The sequence below is a fragment of the Platalea leucorodia genome (assembly GCF_965183815.1).
Source record: "Platalea leucorodia genome assembly, chromosome: 5".
Taxonomy (NCBI): domain Eukaryota; kingdom Metazoa; phylum Chordata; class Aves; order Pelecaniformes; family Threskiornithidae; genus Platalea; species Platalea leucorodia.
In genome coordinates this window covers 12,213,278-12,241,257 of record NC_138827.1, presented here as the reverse complement: position 1 = coordinate 12,241,257, position 27,980 = coordinate 12,213,278, and the positions used below count along the sequence as shown (strand labels likewise).

The following is a 27,980-nucleotide window of genomic DNA, read 5'->3' as shown; positions in this document are numbered from 1 at the left end:
AAATATGCAGAAGTACCGGCTGGTCTAGTCCTAAGAGCCAAGAGGAGCGAGCGAGAGCAGCAGAAAGGAGAGCAGCCACGCTCCCGTAGCGAGGGGAACATACAAACAGCGGCAGCGCCGTAATTAAACCACCGCCGCCCCGAGGCAGCCCCGACCCACCCTGGATGCGGAGGACCCCCGAGCCACCCCGCTGCCTTTCCCCTGAGGGATGGTACTGAATTTCTGCGCGGCAGGAGCCGGCCTGCAGCTCCTCTCCATCAGCGTTGCCTTCCCTCCGTGTCTAAAGTGCACTAGACCGCGATGAGGACCTGGGCTTGCGTTTTGCTGATAGGTTTTGGCTACCTGTCCTTTACCTTCTCCGAGGTAGGTGAGAGCGGCTTCCTGCGTTCTCGGTCCCCGGGGCCCGCGGCAGCCGGGGGCCGGGGCTCGGCGGCGGCGGAGGGCCCGGGGGAGCGGGCCGCCCACCTGGGCTCGGCGGGCATCTCCGCGCCCCGGCCCCGCCGGCAGCGCTCGCCCTGCCCCAGCCCCTGCGGGGCCGCGGCAGAAGGCAAGTTGCCATTTCATGCATGCCAGAGGCGAAGGGGATGACCGTGCTTTCCGCTCCGGGGCTGCTGGCTGCCCTTAAAAATTATATATATATATATATAATATATACACATATTCACGCCCCGCGGGTGCAAACGTGCTGCGGCTATTTGCAAGCAGAGCGGTGCGCGGAGCCGCCTGGCAGCGGCCGCCCCCGCGGCGCACGGCGCTGCACGCCGCCGGCCGCGGGCACCGCTCCTGCCTTGGGCAGAAGTTGGTTGAATGCCACCCCCCCCCAAGCGCCCCTCACCCGGGCTCACGGTGGGCGAGGGTCCGGCCCCGGCCCGCCGGCACACGGCTGCTCGGGGCGGAGGGGGGCGCGGAGCCGCGTCCTGGGGTTGCTACAGGTGGCCCCGGTCGGGGCGAGCGCGGTGCTCGGCGCTGCACGGGGACTCCTAACTTTTCCCGGGACCGGGTCTGCTTGGCACTGGGAGCCGCGACGTGGGCGCTGGTAGGGTGGCGGTGGCCCCGTGGGACGCGGTCCTCCTCCTCCCCGGAGCGGGGGAGCCCGCGCCCGCGGCGGACTTCACGCCCGCTTGGGCAAACTTCACCGGCCGGCTGCCGCGGGTGGGCTTCCAGCCGTCGAGCGGGGCTCGGGGCTCGGGGCTCGGAGGCGCAGCTCTGCCGGGCAGGCGCCCCGCCGGGCCGGAGCCCTGGGGCGCTGCCCGCCCGGGCGAGCCGTGGCGCAGCTCCGCCGGCGGCGGGCGGCGCGCAGCCCCCGCGGGCGCGCAGGCGGGGGCGGCGGGGCGCGCTCCAGCGCCCGGTGGAGCGGGGAGGGGGGGGAGGCGGATTTTTCCCCTGCTTCGTCCAAACACGTCCAGCAAACACCCCGCGCCCTCCATAAAAGCCCAAACCCCCCGGCCCCCCAGCCCCGAAGCGCTCGGTCGCCGGTGCTGCAGGGGCGCGGGGCAGCGCTGCGCGGGGCTGCGCGGTGACCCGCGGTGTGTGTGTCTTTGAAGGAGGCCGAGATCCCGCAGGAGCTCATCGAGCGGCTGGCGCACAGCGAGATCCACAGCATCCGCGACTTGCAGCGCCTCCTGGAGATTGACTCCGTAGGTAAATTAGTCCCGTCCTCCTTCCTTCCGCGCCGTCGGCCGCCGCCGCCCCGGGGGGGAGGCAGCGGGGGCGGCCGCGGCGCAGCGCCCCGCACGCCTCTCGCCGCTCCGGCGGCGCGGCCCGGGCAGCCTCGCCTCGGGGACGAGACCCGTGCAGGGACCCAGGCTCAAGAGCCAGGCTGCCCCGGGCAGGGGAGCTTTATTTCAAAGGGAGGCGGCGGCCAGGGGGCCGATCGGGAATGAAAACTTCGGGGGGTTCAGGGTGGAGAGGGACCTAGCGACCCTCTGTGTTTTCAGACCTCTCCGTCTCTCAGCGGAGAAGAATTTCCGTAAGGTTTGTTGTTGGTCTTGCATTGCTCTGTTATCTTTAAACTACTGTCCTAGAGGTATTTAAAATATTTGAAACAATATTTATGAATGAAGTAATGTCTCTTCAAGTGCTGGGCTTTATTAAAAGGAAAATAAACCGTCCGCACTGATTTTAAACAGGAACCTGCATATGAAGCTTAGCCTTAAAAATACACTTTTTTTCCAAAAGAAAATAGTGCAGGGTTATTTTCTGCATCATTAGGCATGCAAATGGGTGTAGTGAGAACGTGCAGTTCAAACAGATCGTTGCAGCCGTAAATCAGATCTCGAAGCACTGTATTACTGTGTTTCTTATCATTTGGTTTCACTTGATGCACTTTGTTCCTGGTGATTTCTTCCCTTAGTTGAGAGAGAATAAACCCGGCACCTTTGATGTGCCCAAGGGAAACGTGCATCTTTCTGAAGAGCAAAATGGAGAAAAATGAATGAGTTCGTGCTTGCGTTGGTACCGGGCCATCTCCTTTTAAACCATATGCTGTGTATTTTTGTAAAGTCTGTGCCAGGTTCAATCACCTTCATTCAGTGTTGCAGGATCCTTCTAGAGTTTAACTCACTGCTTTTTGCACAGTGCTGCATTAATGAGCAGGAATGCACCAGGAACATATTTTACAGACATAGCTTTCAATTTTCCTGTGATTAGGGAGCAAACAGTTTCCCATTACACTGAAAATGGGAATATTTCTCTCTTGCACAATACTTTACCATAGAGGCTAATTACTAATTACCAGATTTGTTGGCATCGGTTTAATATTTTGGGAGAGCAGTGCTTCATCGTTATTGCTTATCACTGCAATTAAAGAAGCTTTCACAACAGGGAAGGGGTATGCAATACATATTTCCCCACTGAAGACTGCTTTGGACCAGACAAGTGCACTACTGCTAAAATCTGTTTCCCGGTGAACTCAGCGGAAGGCTTGGCTGCTGTTGCAGGAGGGCTGGATCTCAGTGCTAGCATTTTAAAATACTGCATGCTGCTTCTGCGTTTGAGTCGGTATTCTGTAGCTAGCAGAATACATTATTTTTTCAAATACCCCAGTGTAACAAGCACATGCTTCATTTTTAAATACCACTTACAAGGAGAGCAAAAGTTCACATGGCTCCGTTGCAAGAGAATCAAGCAGAGAAGTGGAGCAACGGCGGGAGCTGAATAAATTAGTAGATGTAGCAGAGGAGAGAAATTTATTTCAGAAAATAATTACTTAACTCGTGGCAAATATTAACCAGAGTATGCATGACCAAAAATTGAAGAGGTCAGCCACAAGTTTACCATTTCGTTTTGCTGTTTTTGTGCAATTTGTCGGTTTAGAAACCATGAGAGAAACAAGACACATAAATATTTTACTATTTCAACATGAAACAGTGATGCCTTAAGACTTGAATTCAAACAATATTAAAAAATAAAACCAAAATATTCGGCCTTTCACCCTGTTCTTGCTTGCGTGCTCCTTTTCTGAGCTACACAGGCAGGATTGGATCTTCATAGAGAGTAACCAGTCTTTACTACCCGCATTTACATTTTCTGGGCACAGTCCCGCAGCCTTTACTGTCATGAGTAATTCTTATTAAGGGTTTGTCAGAGTGACTAATCGAACATTGAAATTACCGTATTGTCTTCAGTAAACAGGATCGGCCTTGTTTACTATATTTAGTATTGGCTTGGATTAGCAAATCGACTGTTTTCTAGTTGTCACTGTCAAGATGATACTTCTGAAATGTGTTTCCTTAGGGCTGTAATTGCATCTCGGGAAGGGCTAGTTCAGTGAGGGCTCGTACAGTAGATATATTTCTGTTTTCTAGCGGATACTGATTTAAACCGAGGCTCAGAATAAAAACACTCCAGTGATGATTTTCTCCCGCGTTTTAGTGCATGGTATTGCCAGTCCTTCTGCATGTGAGTAGCCCTGTTTAAACTCAGTGGGTGGACTCAAGAATTAAGAATGATCTTGTAGGGGAAGAGTTTGCAGGATCAGGCACGCATGCAGAAAATGCCTGATATTCCTGAGTAACAAGGCAGAATCTGTGGAAAATGAAGGAAGAACAGTCATTTTCTCTCCTGCAATGCAAAGCATATATTTTTAATTGGAAAAGTAAGTTTTGTAAGTCAGAGTGGGCAGGTTTTTCTTCTATTCTGACAGATTTGGTCTCTATATTGTAGCGCAGAGATGACTGATAACCCCCTTCATAAAATTAGAAACCACACCCCCAGACCATCTGGCATATTACTTAAAGAAAAACACTACGCAACATGGAGCTTATCATTGTATTCAAAAAAGAAAATCCAGGCCAATTTGTCAGAGCCCAGTGCAGCATGTCCGATTCAAAGAGAAATCTCGGTAAAGGCAACAAGAAAATTCTCTGTTTGTATCAGAAAACAGGGTCTTCTATGAATTGGCTGTGACTGGGATCCATAGTCAGCTACGGAGTTTCATTGGCGTGACAGAGAGCAGAGTCTGACCCTGTTTAAAACAGAAAGCATGCACGATCCCAGGAAGTAGGCAGCTGTAGCGTGCAGAGTACAGTTTTACTACTAACAGGCTAAATCACCGAAACGGGGGCATTTCCTATATTCCGCCTGTGAAGTTCTCTTTGGCTTAGCAGCGTGGTTTTTCTCCTCGCGCTTCACCTCTCCCATCTGTCCTGTGGGAGGTAGAGTTCATTTCATCACCTATTATGTTTGCCTCCTGCTGGGAACAGATTTTCCCCCAGCCATCCTCCTGGGTGGGGAAACGCAGGGCTGAGTGTGCCTCTTTGCATGGTTTAAGGGCATCAACCAGAGGGTCACCTTAGGCCATGTGAATTTAACGGCCTGTGATTAGGAACTAGCAGAGCAGCTTTTGTTAAGTGGAGAAATGTTCTAAATTAACAGTGTACTTTCATGGAAAAGCCTTACGATAGCCGCAGAGCTCAATCTATTGGAAAATCTTCTGTTGACTTTGTGGCTTTTGGCGCGGCGCTCAAATTAAGGATGTTACCATGCAACGCGTTGGCTTTCCTTGCACCTCTTAAACATGACGAGAGGCCGGCATCTCCCATGTGTGGCCTGTGTTTTCCCTGAGACAGACAGAGGCAATACTCCTCCTGCTTTACAGTCCATTGATCACATCTAGGTAAAGGGAAAAAAACCTAAAGAAAACAGGATCTCGCAGGCTGCTACTTATATTTCCTTTAATAGATCAAAGTTGAAAACTTAATGACATCTATCTCTGCAGCTGGATGTCAGAAGGGCATACTTTGCATCGGCCAGAAAGAAGATCGAACAAACAGATTGACGTTGCCTTGGGCTTTCTGGCTCTAGGACCGATTTGTAAGACAGACCATTTCGGTTTGTTGTACCTTACGTTGAATTCCTGAAAAAAGAGATAAGGAGGATTGCTGTTGGTACTAGAAGGCTTGGACCTATGCTTTTTGGATGCACATCAAAGTGACATCTAGAAGGATTTGTGTTAAGACTGCATATATTGAAGACTGTACCTCACGTAAATTGTTTGGGAAGGAGATGGCAATGCAAAAGTATAAACTGATAAATATAAAGTAACAGTAGTCTTAGGATACTTTCCACATGCTTATTTAGGGAGACGAGTAATCCCATATTGGCAGAATGTCACAGGAACTCTGTGATTTATACTCCATGACCCAGTGGAAAAATGCCAATTTGACAAAAAAGAACAATTTCAGCTACACTAATGGATTGACCAAGGCTAATTGCAAGAGTTTGTCTACCCATCGTTGATATGTTGTCAGTACATAAAAGATTACAGAGAAATTTCTTGATCGGCTGCCATGAAAACATTTTTTTATTATTAAAATGTTAAAAGAGAGCTGCATTAATCTGGCTCTGTGCAGCATCCTCCATCTTCGCTTAGTGACAAGCAGTGTTCAATTGCTAAACTAAGAACCACCGTTTCTAAGCTTTCTGCTCTGAGCCTCATTTTGTGAGGCGCTAAGCACCCATAAACTCCCGTTTCCTTCACTAAGAGCTGAAACACCTTATCCTGCAACTTCATGCTCCAAAGTCAGTACCTTGGGGGGAAAAATGGATGCAAATTCTGACATGATTCGTTTGGGAATCCTTTTGCTGGATTGTAAATTAGGTATCAGGCTTCTTTAAAGTCAAACGAGAGAGTACTATTTGTAATTACCGTAGCATCGTTGTTTTAATGAAATAAAAGAAAGTCTTCTGGCCGCACATCCAGAGTCAAGTGTGGGTTTCAAAGCTGACTTTCTGATTTTTCAGTCCTGCTTGGGCAGGACTCCTGTTGACTTAAAGATTGCTTGAAGTGCAGTGATCTTCCCATTGAATTCACTGGGAAATGGAATTCCTTCCAAATGCCTGTGGGGATCAGGGGGACACCAAGTGCCTTTAGCATTATAGTGTCTTCTGGCACCAGCCATGTGCTCCATAATTCTGTTTATTAAAAAAAAAAAAATTGATGCTGTGTCGATAGAAATACAATTTGTGTTGCATAATGCATTGAGGTTTGACTGGAACTTGTTTTGCAGTCTGCTGTGCTAGCTGTGTAGATCTCTTTTTTTAACCCCCACAGTGAGACATGAACTTACGAAATGATATACATGCCTAAGATATGTAGCGAGACAGTGAGATGCAGTATGAGCCAGAGGCCTTCTTCACCTTAGAAATCATCTTATAAGCAACACATGCTCCTCGACATGTCATTTTGCTTTATAAACATGATGATAGAATATGGCTAATTGCAGCTGAGTTGAGCAGTTATATATAAGCACATGGCTTAACATATTGGTTAGCTGATCATACTATTCCTTTAGTCTTACCAGTTTCTTTAAACAAGACAGCAAGAAATCAGTCATGTTAGAAGGGAGCTATGCCAGCGTGTTGAATGTGGGATTAGGACCTGTGGCTCAGGCCTGCCGTACAGCTGGCATCATCGACGGTTTCTCTTTTCAGCAAGATGTCTGTGCCCACCAAGCAGTTCGGATTAGAGGCATTAGTTTTGTGTTCAATCTTTTTTAAACGCTGTTCGCGTGTGGATAGAGCTGCTTCTTGCTCTGAGCCTAGCTTGGATCTTACACTGAGCAGAATTCATGCTGTGTGCTTTTGAGTATCACTTCGTTGCCTCAAATTGAGGGAGAGGTTGTGACAACTCGAAGCTGCCAGCGAGGAGGTCAGTATTAAGGTGTTGGGTGGCTGAGCGTCAGGAAGCGGAAGAGGGCTGGAGGAACATCAGGACGGATCCTCATTTTGCATAACAGCCTTTGGGGTCAGGTGGATGGCCTGGTGCCACTGGAATGGGATGCAGGAGACCTGACTCCGCTCCCCAGCTCCGTCGCAGACTTCCTGTGGGGTCCCAGGCAAGCCGTTTTATTTACCCCACTGGTGAGTTTTCTGGAGTATGGGGTACAATAAAAGCAGAAATAAAATCTATTAGGCATTGCTGTGTTACATTACAGGACTGGGACTGCAAATAAGGCCCGCTATCAGCTAGTCAGGGTCCAAAATTTCCCATTGATTTCAATGGGAAACAAGCACTCTACATAGGAAGTAGGAGCCAACTTACTTATTTGGGTAAATCGAGAGTCTGGATTTCACACTGACTTACTTCAGACAAGGATCTGTTCGGCTGATCAGGAAAATAGACAGGGCCAGTGGGTGATCCTGGCACTACCTCTTGGACCTCCAATTTCATCCTCTCTTAGCTACCTCCGACAGTATTTTCCGAGGAGTGAAGATAGACCTTGAGGCACGGAGCTCTTTCTAAGGTGCTGAAGATACCACTGTCTTCATGTCTCGCCGGGCTCTGCAGGTGATTTCACCAGCTGCGTGCTCTTTAGGGCAGGATTTCTTGGAGGGAGGAGAAAAGCAGATGGTTTGTTTGTAGAGCAGACCCTTATGATGTGTGTTACTAACAATGCTGAGAATAAAACAAGTTCCAGAGTCACAGTCAACTGTGGATGCAAAATGAAGTGGAAGCCAGGAGCGTGACAGTGCAGAAGGCAGAGGAGTGCACGATGTTGGTAGCGTGTAGAGAGGGTAATTGAGTACTGTGTAATAACCATCTACATTTTTTAGTGTACATCACAGTTTTCTTTGGAGCCAGCAGTGAAACCTTGAAACTCTCCAGTGATGTTGCAGAGGGCACCCCAAGCAGCAGAGCGCTAAAAATCGTAGTGTGGTGTACTGGAATCTGTATGCAGTCCCCAGTTGGCTTACATCTTCCTGATCCCCTGTTTGCAGATTGTGCTTGTTGTTTTCGGAACCCCACTGCATGGGACACGACCTGGACTGCTTCACTTAACAAAAACCAAATAGTTGGAGCAGTTATTTTGTTGTTTTTTATGATAAATGAAATGCCAAGTTTTCCATCTTTGCTTTTTCTCATGGCCCTTTAACCCATGTGGTAGGCTTATTTAGGGAACAAGACAAGCCTGGATGCAGTCCCAGAGTTTGCAGTAGCTTCAGATGCCCCTCCAAAGGTTAGGATACTTCACAGGGGATTTGTTCTGCAACAGAGAGGCTAAAAGGAAACCCATGCTAGTTACTTTTTGCTTTTGATTCTGTCCTAGTACTGTCCTGAAAACCAAGCAGGAGAAAATTTACAGAGGCAGCATTGTTGCTGTTGGGTGTGTAATACCATGTTTTCTACCGTAGCCTCATGGCAGAACTTCAAAACACTTCTTTTAAGAAATATTTCACGTGGAATATTATTGTTCTTATTTCTACACCTCTCCAGTAAGAAAAGCTTTATTACGCCTTTCACATAAAAATGCAACTGTTTTACTGCAGATACGGTTTTGTGTCACAGAGTGTGCACTGTTTCTGCGGGCTTTCAGTAAAATGGATATTAGAAATAAATTGTGCATGCTTATACATGACATTTAATGTCTGTGTCTTCCCTGCCTTACGCCCTTGCAATTGCATTGACAGGAGTTACATTAGACTAATTGCAGCAGGATTTGGTCTTCTGCATACATACAGCACAGATTTATACGTATGGAACAGCACTGTAGAGACAATAATGTGAATAACGTAGCTGAGGTTTAATATTTTGTTTCCTGTTTTAGGATATGATGATGTTTCAGAAACAAACTTGAGATCTTATAGTGTTCATTCTGCTAAACATGTGCAAGAGAATCGTCCTGTGCCCATTCGCAGAAAAAGAAGCATTGGTAAGAAACCAGCTATTTGTACTTAGGGAGTAAAAACAGAGGGGGTGCTTTTGGTCAGCCAAGCGGGACATTTCACTGGAAAAATGTGACACGCACAAAGGAAAAAGGCCATTTCTAGTTTCTGCCTTTCTTTTTGCACAAAACGAGCCGTTGCCTGAGAAGCTGTCTTCTGGAGGATGTCCATAGGAGACAGACAAGCACAAATTCTTTACATTCACTTTCTTGTTGCAGCATGTTAGAAAGCTAGACCTTGGTTAGAAAATGCTGTGATATTCAATGTATAATTCATAGTGTGGGGAACAACTACAGCAGTGTGCTTTAAAAAACATCAACAGTTGGTAGAGTTTTCAGTACAGAAGCTCCACAAAAGGAAACAGCTTGACTCTTTATTCAAAAGAAAAAAACAGTTTATCCAAAAAATTAAAAGCCATTGACTGAAATGCTGGGGCATTGATTTCCATCATTGCGTAGGGCACCAGGCATGTTTACAGGGGATTTTTTCCTTATTAAACAAGAATGATGGTGATCCAGCAAAGCCCAAATATAAATTTAAAGAGATGTTAATGAATTCTAGAATAGGATTTGTATGCAACACTTGTTCATCTGATTAAATCTGAGTGTTTTGCCATTCCATTTGACCGTGGAAAAGATCCATCATCTTATCTATTATAGGTAATTCAGAGTCAATATATTTGTACATTAAGCTACGGTGGTACGCAGTAGATAGCACAGCATGCTGTCAGCATGGGTTTGCAGTGTGAATTGGCAGGCGCGCTCGTCGCATTGAATGCCTCTAGAGAACAGCGGTTCTGAAACAGTCTGCTACACTTGGCACCTTACTCTGCAAGGTGTTGAATGCCTCCCCATAAAAGTCAGTGGGAACTGGATATGCTCAATAACTTGTAGGAGTTGCCAGCTATCTTGCAGTATTGGATCCGTTAATTTTCTTGAGTTCATGGCATTGGGGATTGAGAAGAAGAATTTTCACTCTATTTAGCTGACTGAAATGCATCTCTTTCAAAACTGGGCCTCGGTTTTCATGTTACAGGCACAGACCAGGCCTGAACTTCTTGTACTTCAGAAGTAACTGAAGAAGTGCAGGCAGTATTCCAGTTCCCTGACGCATCTAACCCAAAGCTATCACTGCTTCCACCGTAAGGCAGAAAAATCCAAGCTGCCTTCTGAGAAGTTACCATCAAAGAAGATGTCCCTGCAATTGCTGTTATTTTCTGGACCATTTTGAATTGTCAGCTTGACTTCTTAGGCAGTCCCTAGGTTGAGAAAGGTACATGGGTCGGATTTTTCATGGCAGCATTGTGCAGCAGCACAGAGCTACTCTTTCTGATCCTCATGTGGCTGAAACTGTTGTCTACCAGCTCCCTTACCTGAGCCCAGCAGGATACTGCTTTAGCTGAAAATTACATTGCAGGTTCTTCAGTCATGCTGCTCTTGTGGTTTTGCCTCATTCAAAAAATAACAAATTAAATAAAACCCAGCACGTACAAAGCTTTGATAAGTTCATTAAAAAAAATGGTAGTTGCCCTTTGGGATGGCAGATGGACCAGACTCCCTGATGAGGGATGTTAAGGTTTTGGAAGTGGAAACCCAGGACTCAGAAGTTTCAAGCTGGTGCAGGTTGTTCCCCAGCTCAGCCAATTTGGGTGTGATATAAATATCCTCAGTGCAACTTCTGTGGTGGTATTTGCCAGGTATTGCATGTTTGTGTGATAATACGTGCATGCAATGATGGCCCCAATATTGTAAAACAACAGCTGCTGTTACGTAGTGGCTAGGAGGCTGTATTAGAGGATCATCTAATCCGGAGAAGCCCCTGGCTTGCTATCGCTTCTAAAGAGCCAGAATTGCCTTACCTAATGGTATGTGCTCTGAGCTATGTTGGGATCGGGCCATTGTAAACCCTCATTTTAGGGCTGGGCTCTTGGGAGTGAGTCAAGCTTCTCTCTAGACTAGCACACACAGTCTAGTGGTAGGCAAACAGTACTCAGCACCGACTTGTCGGTACGCAGTGGGAACTGAGAACATCATCTCAACCTGCCAGCTAAGGGTGCCGCTCATAAATCGATGGTGTAAAGTATCGGTGCACTGAGGCGAGAGCAGCGGCTCACCTGGAAGTGTGAATTTCTTGTGTTCGCAGAGGAAGCCATCCCGGCTGTTTGCAAAACACGGACGGTTATATACGAGATACCTCGGAGTCAGATCGATCCCACCTCTGCCAACTTCCTGATATGGCCACCCTGCGTGGAGGTGAAACGTTGCACTGGCTGTTGCAACACCAGCAGCGTGAAATGCCAGCCATCGCGGATACATCACAGAAGTGTCAAGGTGAGCAAATGGTGGCTGCAGAGCCCCAAGAGGGTCCTCTTCAGTCTAAAAACTCCAGGTATTCCTGTGGCTGTTCTGTATGACCTGGATCTTTAGTATCCATCCTCATAGCCGGAGGATCAGATACAATGCTCCTCTCCATTTTGAGTGAGCAGATGGTCTTTTCAAGTTACATGATCATTGGAAAATCTCGGGTTTGGATTTGATTTTCACAGGATTCCCTTTAGGTTTTTCTTTTGTAATGAAAATAAAGTTGATTGTGTCTTTCCCATGATCTCGCACAGTACAAATCTAAAAGTTAAGAAGATAAAATGACTCAAGGGGCATTGGACTTAAAAAAATAAATAAATCACAGTATGGAATGCTATTTTCTTAATTAAATATTATGCAGCCTAAATTGGGCTTTTATATTTGACAACATAACACTTTTGATCTGAAAAAATGTGTTTCAAATTATCCTACCCCAGGGACAGAAGACTCAACGGCTTCATGCTGTATTTACTCATTAGACAAAATCCCTGTTGCAATTTTCCAGTAAATATTACGTGAAATATTTCTTATGTTCATTCGGCTTCACTGTGTTCTAATTTTTATCAGTATTTAAACAAGTAATGTTGATTTACATCTGCATGTAGGAGATTAGACTTACACTTAGCATTTATATTAAGACGCTGAGTTCTTGTTGCCCTGAGTATTTTAAGAGCAGAATTTAAAAAAAAACCCAACACATTCTTGAACATAAAATTGCCCAGCACAGCATACTGATCACTGTACTTGCAATGGATTTCTTACTGAGAAAGCTACTGTTAACCCATGTAGAGCTGTACGTCCTAAACACAAAATATGGCATCTAAGGCAGTTCATTGTTTTTCATACACACAGGCACACATCTGAGCAGGATTTATTTTTCTTGCCCGTTCCTGAATATCTGAAAAACGTTTTCACACCCAAATAAGCTGGAGAAACACCTCAACAGGTTTCCTCAGTTTTTAAAAAATAATTATACTTTACACTTGCTGGCTGCCTTTCCTTTGGGGGATACACTTTGCAGAAACAATTAAAAATGAGGAAAAAATTGGGACCAATAATTCTTTGAGGCCTGAGAACTAAGTGGAGAAATTGAAGCACTACAATTCTCAGCCATTCAATTCAGAGTAGAAGCGAAAACAGCAAAGTACCTCAGGGTTATAATATCTAGTGCTGTTGCCTTTGGGTTTGATACAGCTTCCAGTTAATTTTGTGTAGCAACTAATGTGTATAAAGCATCTGGAGAGGCCCAGCAAAGAGTTGAGCCGTGAATTGTGAACTTGCTGTTGGTACCTGTGTGTGACATTGCAACCCTGTGCTTGTTTCCTACCCCTGCAGTGATGGGGAAGATTAGACAGAGAGGGAGAGGTTTGGCCGTCGAAGTCCCCCGCTGCTGGGGACATGAGGGTTCCGTAGAAGCTCCGAACTCCACTTCTGGCAGCAGCTTTGCAGGATGTCATTGCTGGGGCCACCACATTGAAGAAGTCTTAGTTTCTCATTCAGTCCGCTGATACAGTTTTAGTGCTTTTAGATTTGCATTCATTTTAGTAGGGCGCAAGCTAACAGTAGGCTTAGCTGAGCAGCTGCTTTTGTGGCTGTGTAAATATATTGCCACCAGCAATATCAATATACGTCAGCCAGCTTTGGAGGACTTTTTTTTTTTTTCCAAGCTCCAAGACTGCTCCAAACAGTCATTAAGTAGAAGGGAAAAAAAGGACAAGAGGTCAAGCAGGAACAGGATGTTCATTGTAAAGGTTGTAGGCTGACCCCACTGTCACACCAGAAGTCTCTGAACAGAATCCATATTTATGCCCTCCAGAGTCAGATCCTCCGGTAGCTTTGATATAATTGATGGTTTTATGAGCCTTTTGCCAATCCTACGTTCAGAGCTGAATGTCTGCTCATGCCATTAAGTAGCTGGCCCAGAGTGAGGGTCGCTGGAAAGGTAGGGGGAGTGGTTTTGGAGAGCCTTCTCAGCTGTTCCTGCAGTGCGGTTGGAAAGCCGTCTTGTGTTTTCCCCTGATGTCAGACTGCATAAAAGCCCTCTTTTGATTAAACACTGAAAAGGCTTTCCCCGCTTCCTCTTCATTGACAAGGTAGTGAGATCATAGCTGGCCCATTCACACTAGAAAAATGTTCACCCAGAAAGGTCAGCAAGTGGGTTTGCATCATGCAACAGGCGAAAGCAAAGGGTGTTTTCTTTGTCTTACTGAGGGCCACTGTAGTCAAGGTTAAAAGACAGCCGTGGCAGTGTGGGAGGAGCAGTGGAGGTGCTTGTATTGGGGCATTCCTTTCTTGCGAACACCATGCAAAGGCTGTAGGGTTCGGGGATGTCCTTACTTCGCCTTCACTGCGCCTTGGTCAGTGAAGTACTGTTAATGGGCTTGTGGAATTGGAGCTGTAAGGAGGCTCCAAGCCAGGGGTGTTGGTGGCGCAGCTTCCCCGAAATGGGTCCTCTAAGGTTTCCCTTTCATGGGGTGGGTTAGTAAAAGGTTGGTTTGCCCTGCACCATAACAGAGTGAGCCCATGAGAGCACAGCCTCCTGGTCCTAAAGACATCCCTATTCAGCAAGCTGTACCTGTACAGCACTGCAAATATCGGACTGAAATAAAGCGGCTGGTTGGGGGTTGCTCTATCAAACAGAGGAAGGAAAAAATTGCATTTCTCTCCTGATAGAGTAATGGTGACAAGGATTGGTGAGTTAGGGTGTTGGTTTCTATTACAGATATATTTCCTCCCCTGTCTGCAAAAGCATTTCAGTAACATCTGCAGATTCTGTTGCTTCTGCACAGTGAGATCAAGTATTTACCAAGTACCAGACCATAATTTATTTGGGGGGGTTTCTGAACTGAGTCTTCCCAAGAGGTTTCTCGTAATGTTGAGCATGATGTTCTTTGTGTATTTGGTCACGGCAGCAAAAAACAGTTAATATTATAGAGCAAATCCTGCCTATACTGCTCATTTTGAATAGCCAAGCTGAATATTACAGTTGTTTGCAGCAATGCTCATTTCCAAACTAAGAAACAAAAGCTACATCAGTCCATCTACCTCAGCTTTGCCTTCTGCTTGGCCTTGAGCCATAGCCGTACCAGCTTTAGCCATTTCTGAATATTCAATGTTGAGCTGATTTGGGGAAATTTAACCTAGTATGTTCTTACAGTAAATTAACCTGAGGGAAAGACGCAGAGAAAAGGAGTTGGAAAGGAAGGAACGCAGGAGCAGCTCCTCAGCTGTCATCTGGGAGTTGTTCAGAGAGGTTTCGGAGAGATGGAAAAAAATGCAGGAATTCAAAAGGAGTCGTTCAGCAGAGCTGCCCAGCCTCTGAAGAGGTTAAAAAGGCCTTGCAGAACAAATTGCATGTGTAGGTAAAGTGGCTGTATGTAATGTCTGCAGTTTGAAGAACATTTTTCTTCAGTGACTGTTTCTATCATTAGGATAAACAGCACTTTGATTTTAGCTGTGGCTTAACTGGAGATTACTGCCAGCACTCGGTGGGACCTGCAGGCAGGACCAGCTGACAGGTATCAAAGGTCAATTTAAGAACGGGAGAAACAGGGGAAACCCCGATACAGGTGAAGACAAGACGGAAAACCGGAGAGAGGTGCCCTCAGAGCGTGAGAGGAACCCTGCCGCCGCCAGTTGCCTGACAGAGGGCAAGGCTGGGCTCCTCCCAACCTGCTGAGAGAGGACGTAGAGACCCCCCCCATCAGCCATTTCTCGCCCCGGGGCGGGTAGCGGCTTTGTTGCAGCACCCCCCAGTTTTGCCCCCGGACCCTTCCTCCAGCCGTGCCCTCGCTGAGGCACCGCCAGACCGCCCTCTGAGGCGGCTCCCGCCGCGGGCTCGCACTGCTGCCCGCTCTGCCGACGCCTTCCCAGCGTGCCCCGCGGCCGCCTCAGCTTCCCGCGCCGCGGGGACTGCGTTTCCCGGCGTGCCGCGCTGCCGTGAGGGGGCTTCCCGCCGCCCCGGGGCCTGGCCCGGCCGCGGACCCCCCCACCCGGGGCTGTGACAGGGCTTCCCGCCGCCCCGGGGCCTGGCCCGGCCGCGGACCCCCCCACCCGGGGCTGTGACAGGGCTTCCCGCCGCCCCGGGCACTGACAGGGCCACCCCCTGTCCCTGGAGCTGTGTCAGGGCCGTCCCTGCCTTGTGTGCTAACAGGACGGTGCACCCCTGGGCCACGCTTCCCTGCAGGGAAAACTCTCCCTACCCCGCCTTAAGTAACTGCACAAGGCTTTTCTTGGTAGGGATTTTGCCTGAGGAGTGCCCTGTAAACGTCTTTAATGGGTATTTTAGGATGGGTGGCTGCCAGGCTCTGAGGTGGCTGGTCTCCCTGCCGCTGCCCATGCATTTATTTTAATACGGAAGAAACAGATGCTTCCAAAAAGCATCCTCATTCAGTTGTATTTCTGTTTTATTTCCCATCCTGTATTTAGCTATCAGCCACATGAGTTTTGCTGTTACGAGGAATTTTCTGCACTGAGACTTCTCTTGCAAGTTCCTGCCCATGATAAGTTTTGGCTTTGTGCTAGACATGTTTTGGACGCTTCTGCTTACAGTCTTGTTTTTTTCCTGCTATTACTCCCCAATTTCATCTCTTCAGGAGAAGCTCTAGAAAGGGTGTTCCCATGATGTTTCTGTTAGGCCACATATTTGTATCAGATTTTATTTTCACTTTTACTTAGCCACCACACCATACCTAGAGTCCACAGTGATACAAGTATAGTGCCACCGATTACAGGCCATTTAACTAAGCTAGTCAGTGATTTCACTGTCTTTCTCTTAGAGAGTTTTTATATACTGATATTTTGTGGTTTTGGAGGATTTGAGGTTGTCATGGATTTTAGTTTTGTTGCGTTAGAGACGAGTAAAAGAAGCTGATGTTGGTTTGTTGAGGACTGACCATCTCAAAGCATTTGGTAATACCCCTAAGAGTAACTGCACAAGATAAACACCAGGGAGGAAAATACAAAGAAGAAAAAAGATGTTAACACAAGGCCAAGTCCCATGCTGTTAGCATAGCTATCCCTGTTTATACCCACTGAAAATCTGACCTGCAACCCGTATCATTTTAGATAAGCGTTAATTACAGATCCTGTGTGACAGCAGGTATTAACTGATGACACAAGCACAGCAATTTATCTGGTTCGTGCTGCTTCAGTTTGAATATTTGCAATGTCTTACAAAATGACATTCCTTTAACTTGTGTAGCATGAAGTAGGGCAGTGGAACGTATGCTGGATTGTATTTTAACTACAGTACAGTAAAAAACAGCTTTAAATTGCTGCATAAATTCATTATGATCCTATTCTTCAAAGAATTATCTGGGGTTTTTTTACTGTTGCTTAATACCAAATAGCCACAGGAACTGCATATATCTTTCAGTTTAGAAAACAAAGCAAAACAAGGGCAGACGTTAAAAAGCTTGATTACAGTTTATTTTTGTTGCGTGTAATTTTCAATAGGACTGGTTTATTCTAACAGCTGTAATAAGCATGGCAGATCTGAAAGCTGTTACATGATTGCTGGGTCTCTTTCTTTGTCTCTGATGATGGAGGTGTCTTAATTACTGTTTGTTTTTGTAAATTTTAAGGATTAGTCATCCTTTGATGCCAGATGACTCAGATGTACCATACATTTTCAAATCTTTGCGTTCAAAGGCTCAGTGGAGTTGAGTTCTGATATGAGATTTTGAAACGCGCTGCTTCAACCCATAGTTAGGCTTTCTGCAAAAGCATTCTTGTATGTCAAGGCCAGTTCTTAATCTGTTTATATGGAGATCTGGCAGTTTTGGAAGATACCTTTTACTGTGGACACTTTAGTTACTGCATCTGTCTCTGTGCAACTTTTCTTTGCTGGGTAAATGAAAATTGTCTCCAGACCCTGTTGACAGAAGAGGCAGTGACTAAAATGTGGATCTGAACTGGCTCCGTGAAAGCAATGGCAGATCTCCCATTGACTTCAATAAGGCCAGGATTTTACTCTAGCTTCTGTTACTGTCATTCAGAGGTCCTTGGTAGTTTGTGTCCACAGAGCCAGAAGAATGTTTCTGTAAACTGGGAGTGTGATGTTTTTTTCCAGCCACCACTCTCATTTTGTGACACTGTTGTTCCACTTTTGGGAGGGCGAAGGAATGATTTTCATAGTGTGAAGATTGATTTGGAGCATTAAATCCCCACCAAACATGCAAGTAAACCATTACCAGGAGAGTCTAGTGTAATTGTGGATGCTTTATTTGGTAGTAACTGCAGCTTTTGGTTGTATCAGACTCTATGGCTTTGTCATGTAACTTCTGTAGAGACAACCAGCCTCTCCTGTCCTTCTACTCCCTCATCTGTCTTATTTATAGTGCATACCTGTACTATGTAGTTGTCTTGTTCGCTGGGACAGCCACATTGCAGCCCCCTTTTGTCAAATGGTAGATAAATCATTAGTTGGACTGAGAGGCCATGATTTCATTTCAGTGATTTCTGTTCCAAGCAAATGATGATCACCTATTCACGCAGTGTTTAACACAGTTATAAACTAAACATTGGACCCCTTATGCACTGTCTAGCACTCTCTTTGCCCACTTTATGCCATATTCCCTTGCACAACCATGACCATCATGCCCGTTACACTTAGCACAAGTCTGTGCCTGGCATTCCTCAACCCATTTCAGCACCCCAGCATGGCAGTGTTCCTGCCCCCTGCGCCGTTCCTCCTCTCCTGGCTGTTGGCCCCAAGTTGGTCAGGATGTCCTCACGTTCAGTATCCCACCCACCCCAACATCCTTCTCTTCTGCGTTGGTTTCCTTCAGATGTGAGAGCTGCATGTAGCCAGAGCTTCTCCAGCATGCTCCTTCCTCCAACCTCACCTTGCCCTCCAGACTTTTTTTTTTAAGGATACCAGTGCTTTGGCCCAAACTGGAGCAGTGCAGTTGGAAGCAGTTGGATGGACTGGAGAGAAATAGCATACCTGTCAGCTATCCACCATAAAGCCAAAGGCTGGATCCGGTTTGCTAGTGGTAGTTCCCTTGGACCTAAAAACAGTGCATGGGAAGTCCTGTAAACAAGTTCCAGGTCATTGCAAGAAGTGAGTAGGATTGATTGCTGCTTTCTAAGCTGATATTCAGATCCTGGTTGTGTAAAGAGTTGGACACTTTACGTTCAAATGGCTCTGGAGACACCAATTTGTAGATTATAAAATGTATTACAAACCAATGTAATGCCATCAGCTTAAGAACAGTGGTCAACATGTACAGAAGATCATGCTAAAAGTGGCAGTCTACAAGAACAATCACTGATTTGAATCCGTATAGAAGTTTATTGTGATACATGTGAAAACGGAGTTGCTTAAAACTTCAAACCAAAATGAATGGGAAATTGTTTTATCTCTTGGGGGAAAAGAAAATTGTTTCAAACTGCTGAACATGAATAAACAAATAGTCTGTGCAATAAATAGTTACATGATGCACAATTAAGATAAAAGATCAGTAGTATGCTAACTTTTTATATGGGTTTGGCTACATTAAAAATAGAGGTATATAGTTATCTGTCTTCAGTTCTGAACTATAACTGTGTTAATGTGTCTCAGTACATACTTCATCGTATTTTATAGGTGGCAAAAGTGGAATATGTTAGAAAAAAGCCAAAATTAAAAGAAGTTCTGGTGAGATTAGAAGAGCATATGGAATGTACCTGTACATCATCAAATACTAATTCAGATTATAGAGAAGAAGAAACTGGTATGTTTTCCTTTTTTTTTTTCCCTTTGCATTAATGGTGATTTCATATGGACCCTATTTTGTGTTAGTAAAGAATGTAAAGCAAACTTTGCTTCCAGTGAACTCAGTAGAGAAGCTTCCAGTTACTCTGTGTGTTGAAGATGCAAAATTAGGGACAGTTTGTGCTGGATAAAGAGTTTGCATTTGAAGCTTAAAGTGTATCAGTTCTCATCAGGTTAGCCTTTAAATAAACATAAATGCCCGACAGTATTCAGGTCTTGCTTAACGAAGTTAAAGGTTGTCATGTTGCAGCTTATTGGTGAACTCTGTTGCCTAATTTCTTTAGACTTTGTGAAGACAAGGCTAAGGCTGAGATTTACTTGACCTTGGGGAAAATATTAATGAAATGAATGTAAAGCACTTAGGAATAAATTCAATATTCAGGAGTAAGGAGTTCTGAAACAACATTGCCCATTTCTGTTGTTTTGTTACTTACATATAGTCAAGAATCTATTGTCAGTTGTCATGTTAAACGTAAGTTTGCCTTATCAAGCCAACATTAAGTTACCATGGGGGAAGATTTATGGGGAAAAATATTTACTTTCAATGTGACTTTCATAAAACCACCTAAAATCGTTAGCTCAGATCCTCTTGCTAGGGTGCAATCAATGCAGAACTTGACACGTGTTCAGGAAACCCATTACAGTAGAAAGGACACCTCCCTTTCTCCTGATTTTGGTTGAAGGCAACCTCAAAAGTTTGTTTTCATCTCTGCTGGGAATTTAGGGGTGCAGTAGACCCAGCCCCAAAATGAGAGTCAGTGAAGAGCAGGTAAATGTAGGAGGAAAGCTGCCCAAAGGCGATGGATTTTGTAGGTGGCTTGGTAAGGAAGGGTTTTCTGTACTGTCTCCATCTAGCATGGAGACATAAGTCTGATCGAAGCGAATGTAAACTTCAGTTGCTATGTACAGAGCAAAGAATTAGAATTTGTATAAAAGCAAAGTTAGGCCTCTGCTGTGATTTTATTGGACATCAATTTATAATCTGAGCGGAGTGTTTTAGCTGAAACTAGTTATGAGTAGACAAAACCACATTTAAAATGGTTGTTTTTATGTGTGTATGGTTTGATATTTTTTCTATGTCTTCTATTTGGGAAAAAAGTTTCATTAGATAATTTCAGTTTTCCAAAATGTCTTTAATTGCCAAAGACTAAGCAGTTAAGATTCTAAGATGAAAACTTTTCTTTTTGGTGTGTGTGAAAAATGGGGTAGACTTGTCATGGAAGAATATAGATTTCTAGGATTTAATTACTGATAGGAACAAAACTTGCACCAGCAAGTGGATGATGAGCTGAAAATAGCTTAACTACAGAGCTGAAAGCAAATGTTGACTACTGCATGGTAACAGTAATTATAGATGGATCTTGGAAATGACGTATGCAATGCCAGCTTCGTTTATTATTTCTTTACTTTTGTATAATTACTTTGTAAACGGAATGTCAAATCAGACGTTATAAAGTTATTACTTTAATGCAAAGGATAATGGGATTTCTTTGAAATGTAAACGGTTTGAGTATATATTACTTCAGTGTTCAATGAAATGCATTACCTTAGGGCTTTTTACCAGCCCTGCCCTTATGTTGACAGGAAGGCCTAGGGAATCAGGTAAAAAACGGAAACGAAAAAAGTTAAAACCAACATAAAACCTACTGCAACTATTTGATACTCAGGTAGGACCTATATGCTGAACACCCTAATAGCACAAGTACTGGAAAACTTAATCAAATATCATCACTTCAACTTAATCACTGTTCAAAATCTTGACACTTGCTACCTCAAGGCTGCAAAGAGATTAGATTTGATTGGCTTTGATAATTCTACCTGCTGGTATTTTTCTTTTAAGCTCCACATCACCATCAGCATCTTACATTCTTGAGCTACTTCCTTTTCTTGCCTTTTTTGTTTCTTTTTTTTTGGAGGGTGCTAATACTTCAGCTTCTGAAATTTCAAGTTCCATTGCCTCTGCTTTTGTTTCATTATTGATTTCTGAGGTCAAAGCATCACATAATAATGCATGAATGAATTGCCAGGTTATAAATTTTTGTGTTTCCAGTCATTGGCTGTAAAACATTGAGTGTACAGACAGCAAATACTATTACATGCGTGACCATCAAACCCATGCTTTGGCATGAACTGGGATTGATTGTACATGCACCTGAGACAGTCTGATGGTCTGCCTACCTGACAAGGAAGATGCTTAGAAGTACCATGTTTTTGTGTTGCAGGGCACTGTGTTACTTACACCAGAAAATTAAGATCTTTTTTTTTTGGTCTGTTCAGTCTCAGTAGGATGATGACAATCAGTCATCAAAATTCATGAGGTTTTCAGTGTAGTGAAAAACACCCTCTCAATGCAAAAATGGCTGAAATCCTTTGGCCAACATATTAGCAATGTATGATGATGGCGATACGTATTCCAAATTAAATATGGAGTTTCCATTTCTTAATGAATTGAAATTATGTAAACTGCAGCACTTGCAATTGATTCTAGTATTTGAAGCGGGAATGATTTGGTTTTTGCAGTGTATGTGCCTAACGTCTGGATGATGGTGAATTTAATTTCAAGCACCTATTTTTGCACATAAACTCCCAACGGCAGTTTTCATTTATACTGATGTATCGTTTCTAAAGAATGCTAAACTTCATATCCTGTTTCAGATTAACAGGTATTTATTGGGAGTAGTATGATAGAAGCAAAGATTTTCTAAAATTCAACTTTAAAAGTGAGCATGTAAACTCAATCAAAACAGCATTTAGAACTTCTTGTCCCAGGTTAGTGACTCTTCATGCAGAACAGTTTTTTTTTTTTTTTTTTTTTTTTAAGTCATCTACTTAGAGGATAGGACCTTTGATTCTAATCATAGAGTTATTGTATCTTTTTTCTCTCCTGCAGATGTAAGGTGAAAATAAGCTAGAAAAAAAACTTCTCTCTGGGACATGGATGTACATGGTTTGTTACATTCCTGAACCTACTATGTATGGTGCTTATTGACTGTATACTTTATTTGTTCTCCTATGTGAAAAAACTGGCTCAAAAGAACACTTAATGAGAACAAAGAGACAATGTACATTTGTTTAATGTGACATCAAAGCAAGTATTGTAGCACTCTGTGAAACAATAGGAAGCTTCCCTGTCCAAAAAAGAAAAAAAATGAAAGAAAGAAAAACAGAAAAGAAAAAAAGACAGTTGAATGAATGGAGGATACCAAAAGTACTCAAAAACATGACAAAAATCTAAGTGAATAGTGGATTTCTGTCAGAGCAGTCAACGGTGCTTTACGTCAAGAAATGTGCCTGCGTTCTTGATGAAGATGGATGGACACTGATGGACTTCAGGCACAAAAAAAGCAGGAATGTATGAAATGATCAAATGCCACGCAAACACTATAGAACAATACATCCTTGCTTGGTGGTGTTTTAAAAGTCTATACAAAAAAACCTTCTGGGGAGCCTTAAGTGGATTTTTTTTTTTTTACACCATAAAGTGATTATTAAGTTTTCTTTTTACTCTTTGCCTAGCTTTTTATTATCTCTTGGACTACATTTGCCAATAACACATATAAAAGACTGGTATAACAATAAGCAGAACACAAAACATTATGGTATTTCTCCTAGTGGGATGCAAACTAATGAGATGTATTAAAATAAAAATGGTATACCTATGCATAATTTTCTAGACGTTTCTTGGTTTATGTTCCCCAACCTCCCCCGTAATTTAAAGCATTACATAAAAAGAAAAAAAAAACAGAAAAAAAGAGAGATGTGCGTAAACAAATCATAGGATATCCATGCAAAAATCCTTTTTTTTCCTTTAAGACTTATGCCAGTTGCCTACTAGTGATATTGTGTTAGCAATTGTCATTCTTATCAGTATACAGATACTTTTATTTCACATGTTGGAGCTGTGTGAAATGTACAAATTCTTGTATCTGCATTGTACAATGTCATGGTGGCATGGGAACTACCTTGCTGCAAATATTTGAACAAAACCTAAAATTCTTTATTTTTGGTAAAATGTTATGCTTTATGTGTATTCAACAGAAATATGTGTTTTTGTAAAGGTGAAGTTTGTATTTTTATCTAAAAATTAACAGTTTTATATACCTGAGAAAGCCTGCTATGTTTTCTTGAACCAAAAAAAAAAAAAAAAAAAGAAAAAAAAAGCATTTTGTGGTCATATTTTTGTAGTAGAATAGCCCAAATAACAACAAAATCTATTTTAACTATAGCAGGGCAGATAAAATACTCTGGCACCAGCTCCTGTGTTTTCAGAGTGCCAAAGGATTAAATGTTCAGTTCCCCACGGATTGCAGTGGGAGCCACATGGCTAAATCCTTCCGCACCGCTTTGGAAACCTAGGGCTGTGCCAGACATGACATGGCGACTCACTTGGCCAAAATCACTGCCCCACCCCAGTAGTTTGGATTATGTACCCTTTGTTTTAGTTGGATTATCACATTGGATATGTAAAATGAACTACTGGATTCTTCTATTTGCGAAACATCTGCAAAGAGATGAAAGAGTTTTCTTAGTTTGGAATGACAAAAAAGTCTGTCTTGAAAACAGTGTTTCCACTCAAGTAAGAAAATCACTTCAAATGTGAATGAACTGCAGAACCTTAAAATAACAAAAGAGAGATTTTTAACCTTCCATTTCTTTAAATATAGTTCAAACATTCCCCTCCCGTTCCTGTAGCTATGTCCAATTTCAACCAAACAAAGCAATGTTAGCTAACAGGCATTATTGGCTTCAGATACTAATGCAGAGATAGTTAGTCACCGTTCTATTTTGTGATCATTTTCCCAGTGTACTTGTTGAGCACCAAAACTGGAAATACATTTAACTAAGATTGTCTGTGCTTGTTTTCCACTAAGTGTACTGTTCACAATGTTATGCACATGAATGTATGTGTCTGCGTTTAAAAAAAGTGTATAAAATGTAATTTATATATTTATGTTTCAGTGGGATGCCAATAATGTTGCTCCGTTCCTTTTTTGTCTAAAAGATATCTAATGAAAAAAAAAAAAACATATATCCATTAAAATCATGTAGATGAAAAGCATTATGTGACCCACTCAGACACTGTGCAGGTATGAAAGGATGTCAAAGTCACTTAAGTGGAATAATTTGCAAAACAACTCTTTGAGAGTCCTGTGGTTGCACTGGCATAAGAAGGTCGCATTCAGGTCTGCGGGCCAGCTTCCCTGGAGTAACTCCGTTGAGTATAATGGAGCTCTGCTGATTTACATCACGAGTGGGTCTGGCCCTATATTAAAGCCTTGAAAAAAGGGCAAACTGAGAGGCATGCATTTTATTGGTGCCAGCAAATAAATGTGTTATGCCAAATTCAGAAAACCAGGAGAGAATGAAGACTGAATGGAGTCTTTTCCAGTAGTTGTTTGTTTGAGACTTGTAGTCTCGAGTTCATTTTGTTACCAGGAATGAAAGGCACATGCATCTTTGTTCTCAAGCACAGTGTTTACACGGCATGCAGCAGCAAACACAAAAATCTCAGGGCTATATTCTCAGCTAGTATAAATTGGCAAATATTTTTGACTTCAGCCGCCCCTAAGCTAATTTACATCAGATGAGGATCCAGTCCACGGTTTTTAAAATACGAGGAGTAGTGTCATGACATATGTGTCATTTACTGTAGTCCAGCTGAGATACTACCCGCCAGCCTTTCGAACATTACAGGCTACGGTATTAGTCCTTCTTCAAGGTGGCAGATACAACCAGAAGGAACAGTAACGTTAAAGGTTGTGACACAGGAGACATTAATTCAAAGTTAAGTTGGACATTTCAAGGGCCATATCCTCAGCTGGTGTAAATCACCATCACTCCATTGCCTGCGATGGAGCTGTACCAGCTTACACCACTTGAGGGGCTGGTCCCTCATTCTTGCTCATCCCTTTCACTACTCGGTCCTGCAGGGATCTCAGATTGTTGTGTACTGTTAATGTAATCCTGTGTTCTCTAATACTTAAGCACAATAAGTGAATATAAGAATGAGTGTCAGACTTAACTTTGAATGTCCCAGCTCTGAAATGGTTTGTTTCACCATTGTGGCTGTAAATTAAACAGTTCTCTGTGCATTTGTGAATGCCGTGTCATATCTTCTTCCGCTGTCTACTGGAGGTGGACTCCATCTGGACTTTTAAAGTGCAACATTTGGAGTGTTACAGGGAAGGGTGTGAGCAATCGGAGCCGCAAGATATCTGATTGACATCTCTGTTATCTGTGGGGTGGGAGGCTAGTAGGGGACTTAATGACGGAGTTGAAGATGATAGTTGTAAGTCACGTTTCCATGCAATCCTTTAACACCTTGTCGTTTTTGTGCTTGCACATACTAGGTAGAGATTTGGGGGCAAAACGTTTTTCTGTTTTACATTCTGCAGTCGCTTTCTCTGTCCAGAGATTCAGAAGTTGTTGGTCTGATTTCATCCTTTTTTGAGGTCTTTTCTGGTCAGAAAGTATATGTGTAGTGGACTGCCCAAAAAGAATCTCAGTGTTACAATATCGTGCATGATCGCTGATTCTCTAGTCAATTCATTACATTTAATTCTGTGCTTCATCTTTCCAGAACTGCCCTTCAGTTGCTTTTCTTGAGTGAAATCAAGGATTGCGTGCCAGTTTGCTTTCCTTTTCTCCTGTCCTGCTTGGCATCTGCTTTATTAGACAGTGGACGGTGACTACAGGCAGTTGCTCCTCGCCAGCCCTGGAGGCTCCTAGGCAGCTCCAGCACTTCTGTGTCTTTGAGCTTAGGCTTTTTACTCTGCTTGGAACACCATCTCACAGGTCTGCTCCCTCCAACAGGCTTCAGCATTCCAGCTGTGAGGTTCTTGTGGCTGTCCTCCTTGGGTCCATGTTGCCTTTCTGTGGTCTGCTTTCCAGCTGTTCGCTGCCCGACTTTGCCATTCCTCTGTTTCTGTCTCTCAGAAATTATTTTCCCTTCCTAGGATCTGTCTCATCATCTCCTCTCTCTTCCTGCCTGACCGAACAGCCTTTGATCTGTTTGTCTCCAAATCAATTGCTTTATCTAGGCATGTGCCCCGAGATCCTACAGGCCCATAACAGACCCCCACGTGAGAGACAAATGCTGTTATATATCCATGTGTTTGTGGACAGAAAAAGATTCATCTTTGCATTTGGAAAAATATTCATTACTGAAGGCTCCCTGCTAAAGCTCTGTCCAATTCCAGCATCAGTGTAACTCTGGAATAGGGGTATTGAAGCTATTCCAGACATCTGACAGTTCAATTAACATCAGTGGCCCCATTTATAATTTAATTTGAAAGTGTACCCAAAAGCAAAGATGAAGTTTCAAAGCTACCTCAGGTTTGCATGCTCATATTTTACTGGAATTTGAAGGAAATCATGTTTGTAGGCCCCTTCCATAGCTTTGAAAATCTTACCCTGAATATTTATCTGACCCTCTCTTGGGCTGGAAATCGTGGTTGCTTTAAAACAGAAACAATGTGGAGGTTTTCAGTGAAGTAATTTTCTTGGTGTTTCTAATACACAGCTTCTAGTACTAGCAGATCTCAGAAACAGAGTCAGGTAAAAATCGTTCATACCCATAAGAATCCCACTGAAGTTTGCTTTAATTTCAGGCAACAGAGAAAAGCCTATCAATGTTTCATTCCTCAAAAATCAGCCTATGTTTTGTATCTTATTTCATTTAATTACTGTGTGTTTTGCCACATTTTAATAGCAAGGTATTATTCCATGTCTGAGCTTTTCTGTGCCGTTCTTTGCTGTAGCATCTCTGCGGCACAGCCTTGAACTGGTTTGTACTCCTATCTCCTCTGAAATAAAGAACTATTGTTATCCCATTTTAGGCGAGACCGAGGCATGGAGAAATGACTGTGCAAGGTCACACAGCAAGGCTATGGCAGAACCAGGGATAGGACTCAGATCTGAGTGCTCATCCAGTGCCCTAAATCACACGACCATCTTCCCTTTCCAAGAATGAATCCTTGCACCCTTAGAGCTAAATACTGAAAAGATTGAGGGTAAGTCATTTTGCCTAATTATTGTGCATCGGATACATGATCAAAAACCACTGCCATATCATCAGAGAATGTACTGACTGATGAAAACCCAGCTTTTTGCCCATGCAATTATGCAGCCTTTTATGCTATCATGAGCTAGTCATTTCCTGCATCTCTAAGGAGTCAACCTTTCGTGACTTCAAGTGAAAATTATGCACATAGAACCAATCAAGACTCAGATTTTATGGGAATTTACAAAAAATTGGTGGACAATTTTCGTTATACTTCCCTTCAGTTCAGTGTCATTCATTCCTTTTATGGTGTGGGTAACATTTCCTAAGGGAACTGTTTTTATCATGGGCCCAATCCTGAATTTTTTTCCCAGGCCCTAACGTGGAAAAGCACTTTAAGAGGTGCCTGTGTTTGCCCTTCTTCAAACCAGTGCCTAAGCATGCTTGTAACTTTGGACAAACATCCCATTGACCTCAGGCAAATGGAGCAGAGTTGATGCTTTATTACTCTTTTTGAGTAGGGTGTGCCTTCCTGACACAGGATCCCAGTTGTGGGATGGGGGTCTTTGTGCTCTTAGAGTGTTGAAGTATGTTGTAAGCAACCCCAAAGATGAAGTAACAAGGCTAGAATATACAACTAGAAAAACAGCTGGGAGAATTCCACTCTCTTCTACTCCCATGGAGGTTGCCATTT

At 43.6% G+C, this 27,980-nt stretch overlaps 1 protein-coding gene across 3 annotated transcripts; it reads left to right on the top strand.

The window, feature by feature from the left end:
* Positions 1-13: 13 nt before the first annotated feature.
* PDGFA (platelet derived growth factor subunit A) lies at positions 14-27,256 on the top strand (the record flags this gene model as incomplete). Of its 3 annotated transcripts, none has more annotated exons than XM_082312449.1 (6): positions 14-363; positions 1,545-1,641; positions 9,048-9,152; positions 11,308-11,495; positions 19,117-19,243; positions 27,123-27,256. In XM_082312449.1, the coding sequence occupies exons 1-6, from the start codon at positions 301-303 to the stop codon at positions 27,254-27,256; spliced, it is 714 nt and encodes a 237-aa protein (XP_082168575.1). In that variant the 5' UTR covers positions 14-300. The 3 variants fall into 3 exon arrangements, with proteins under 3 accessions (XP_082168575.1, XP_082168577.1, XP_082168576.1); XM_082312451.1 differs by lacking the exon at positions 27,123-27,256 and adding an exon at positions 22,175-23,666; XM_082312450.1 differs by lacking the exon at positions 27,123-27,256 and adding an exon at positions 20,869-20,924.
* Between the last annotated feature and the right edge of the window lie 724 nt (positions 27,257-27,980).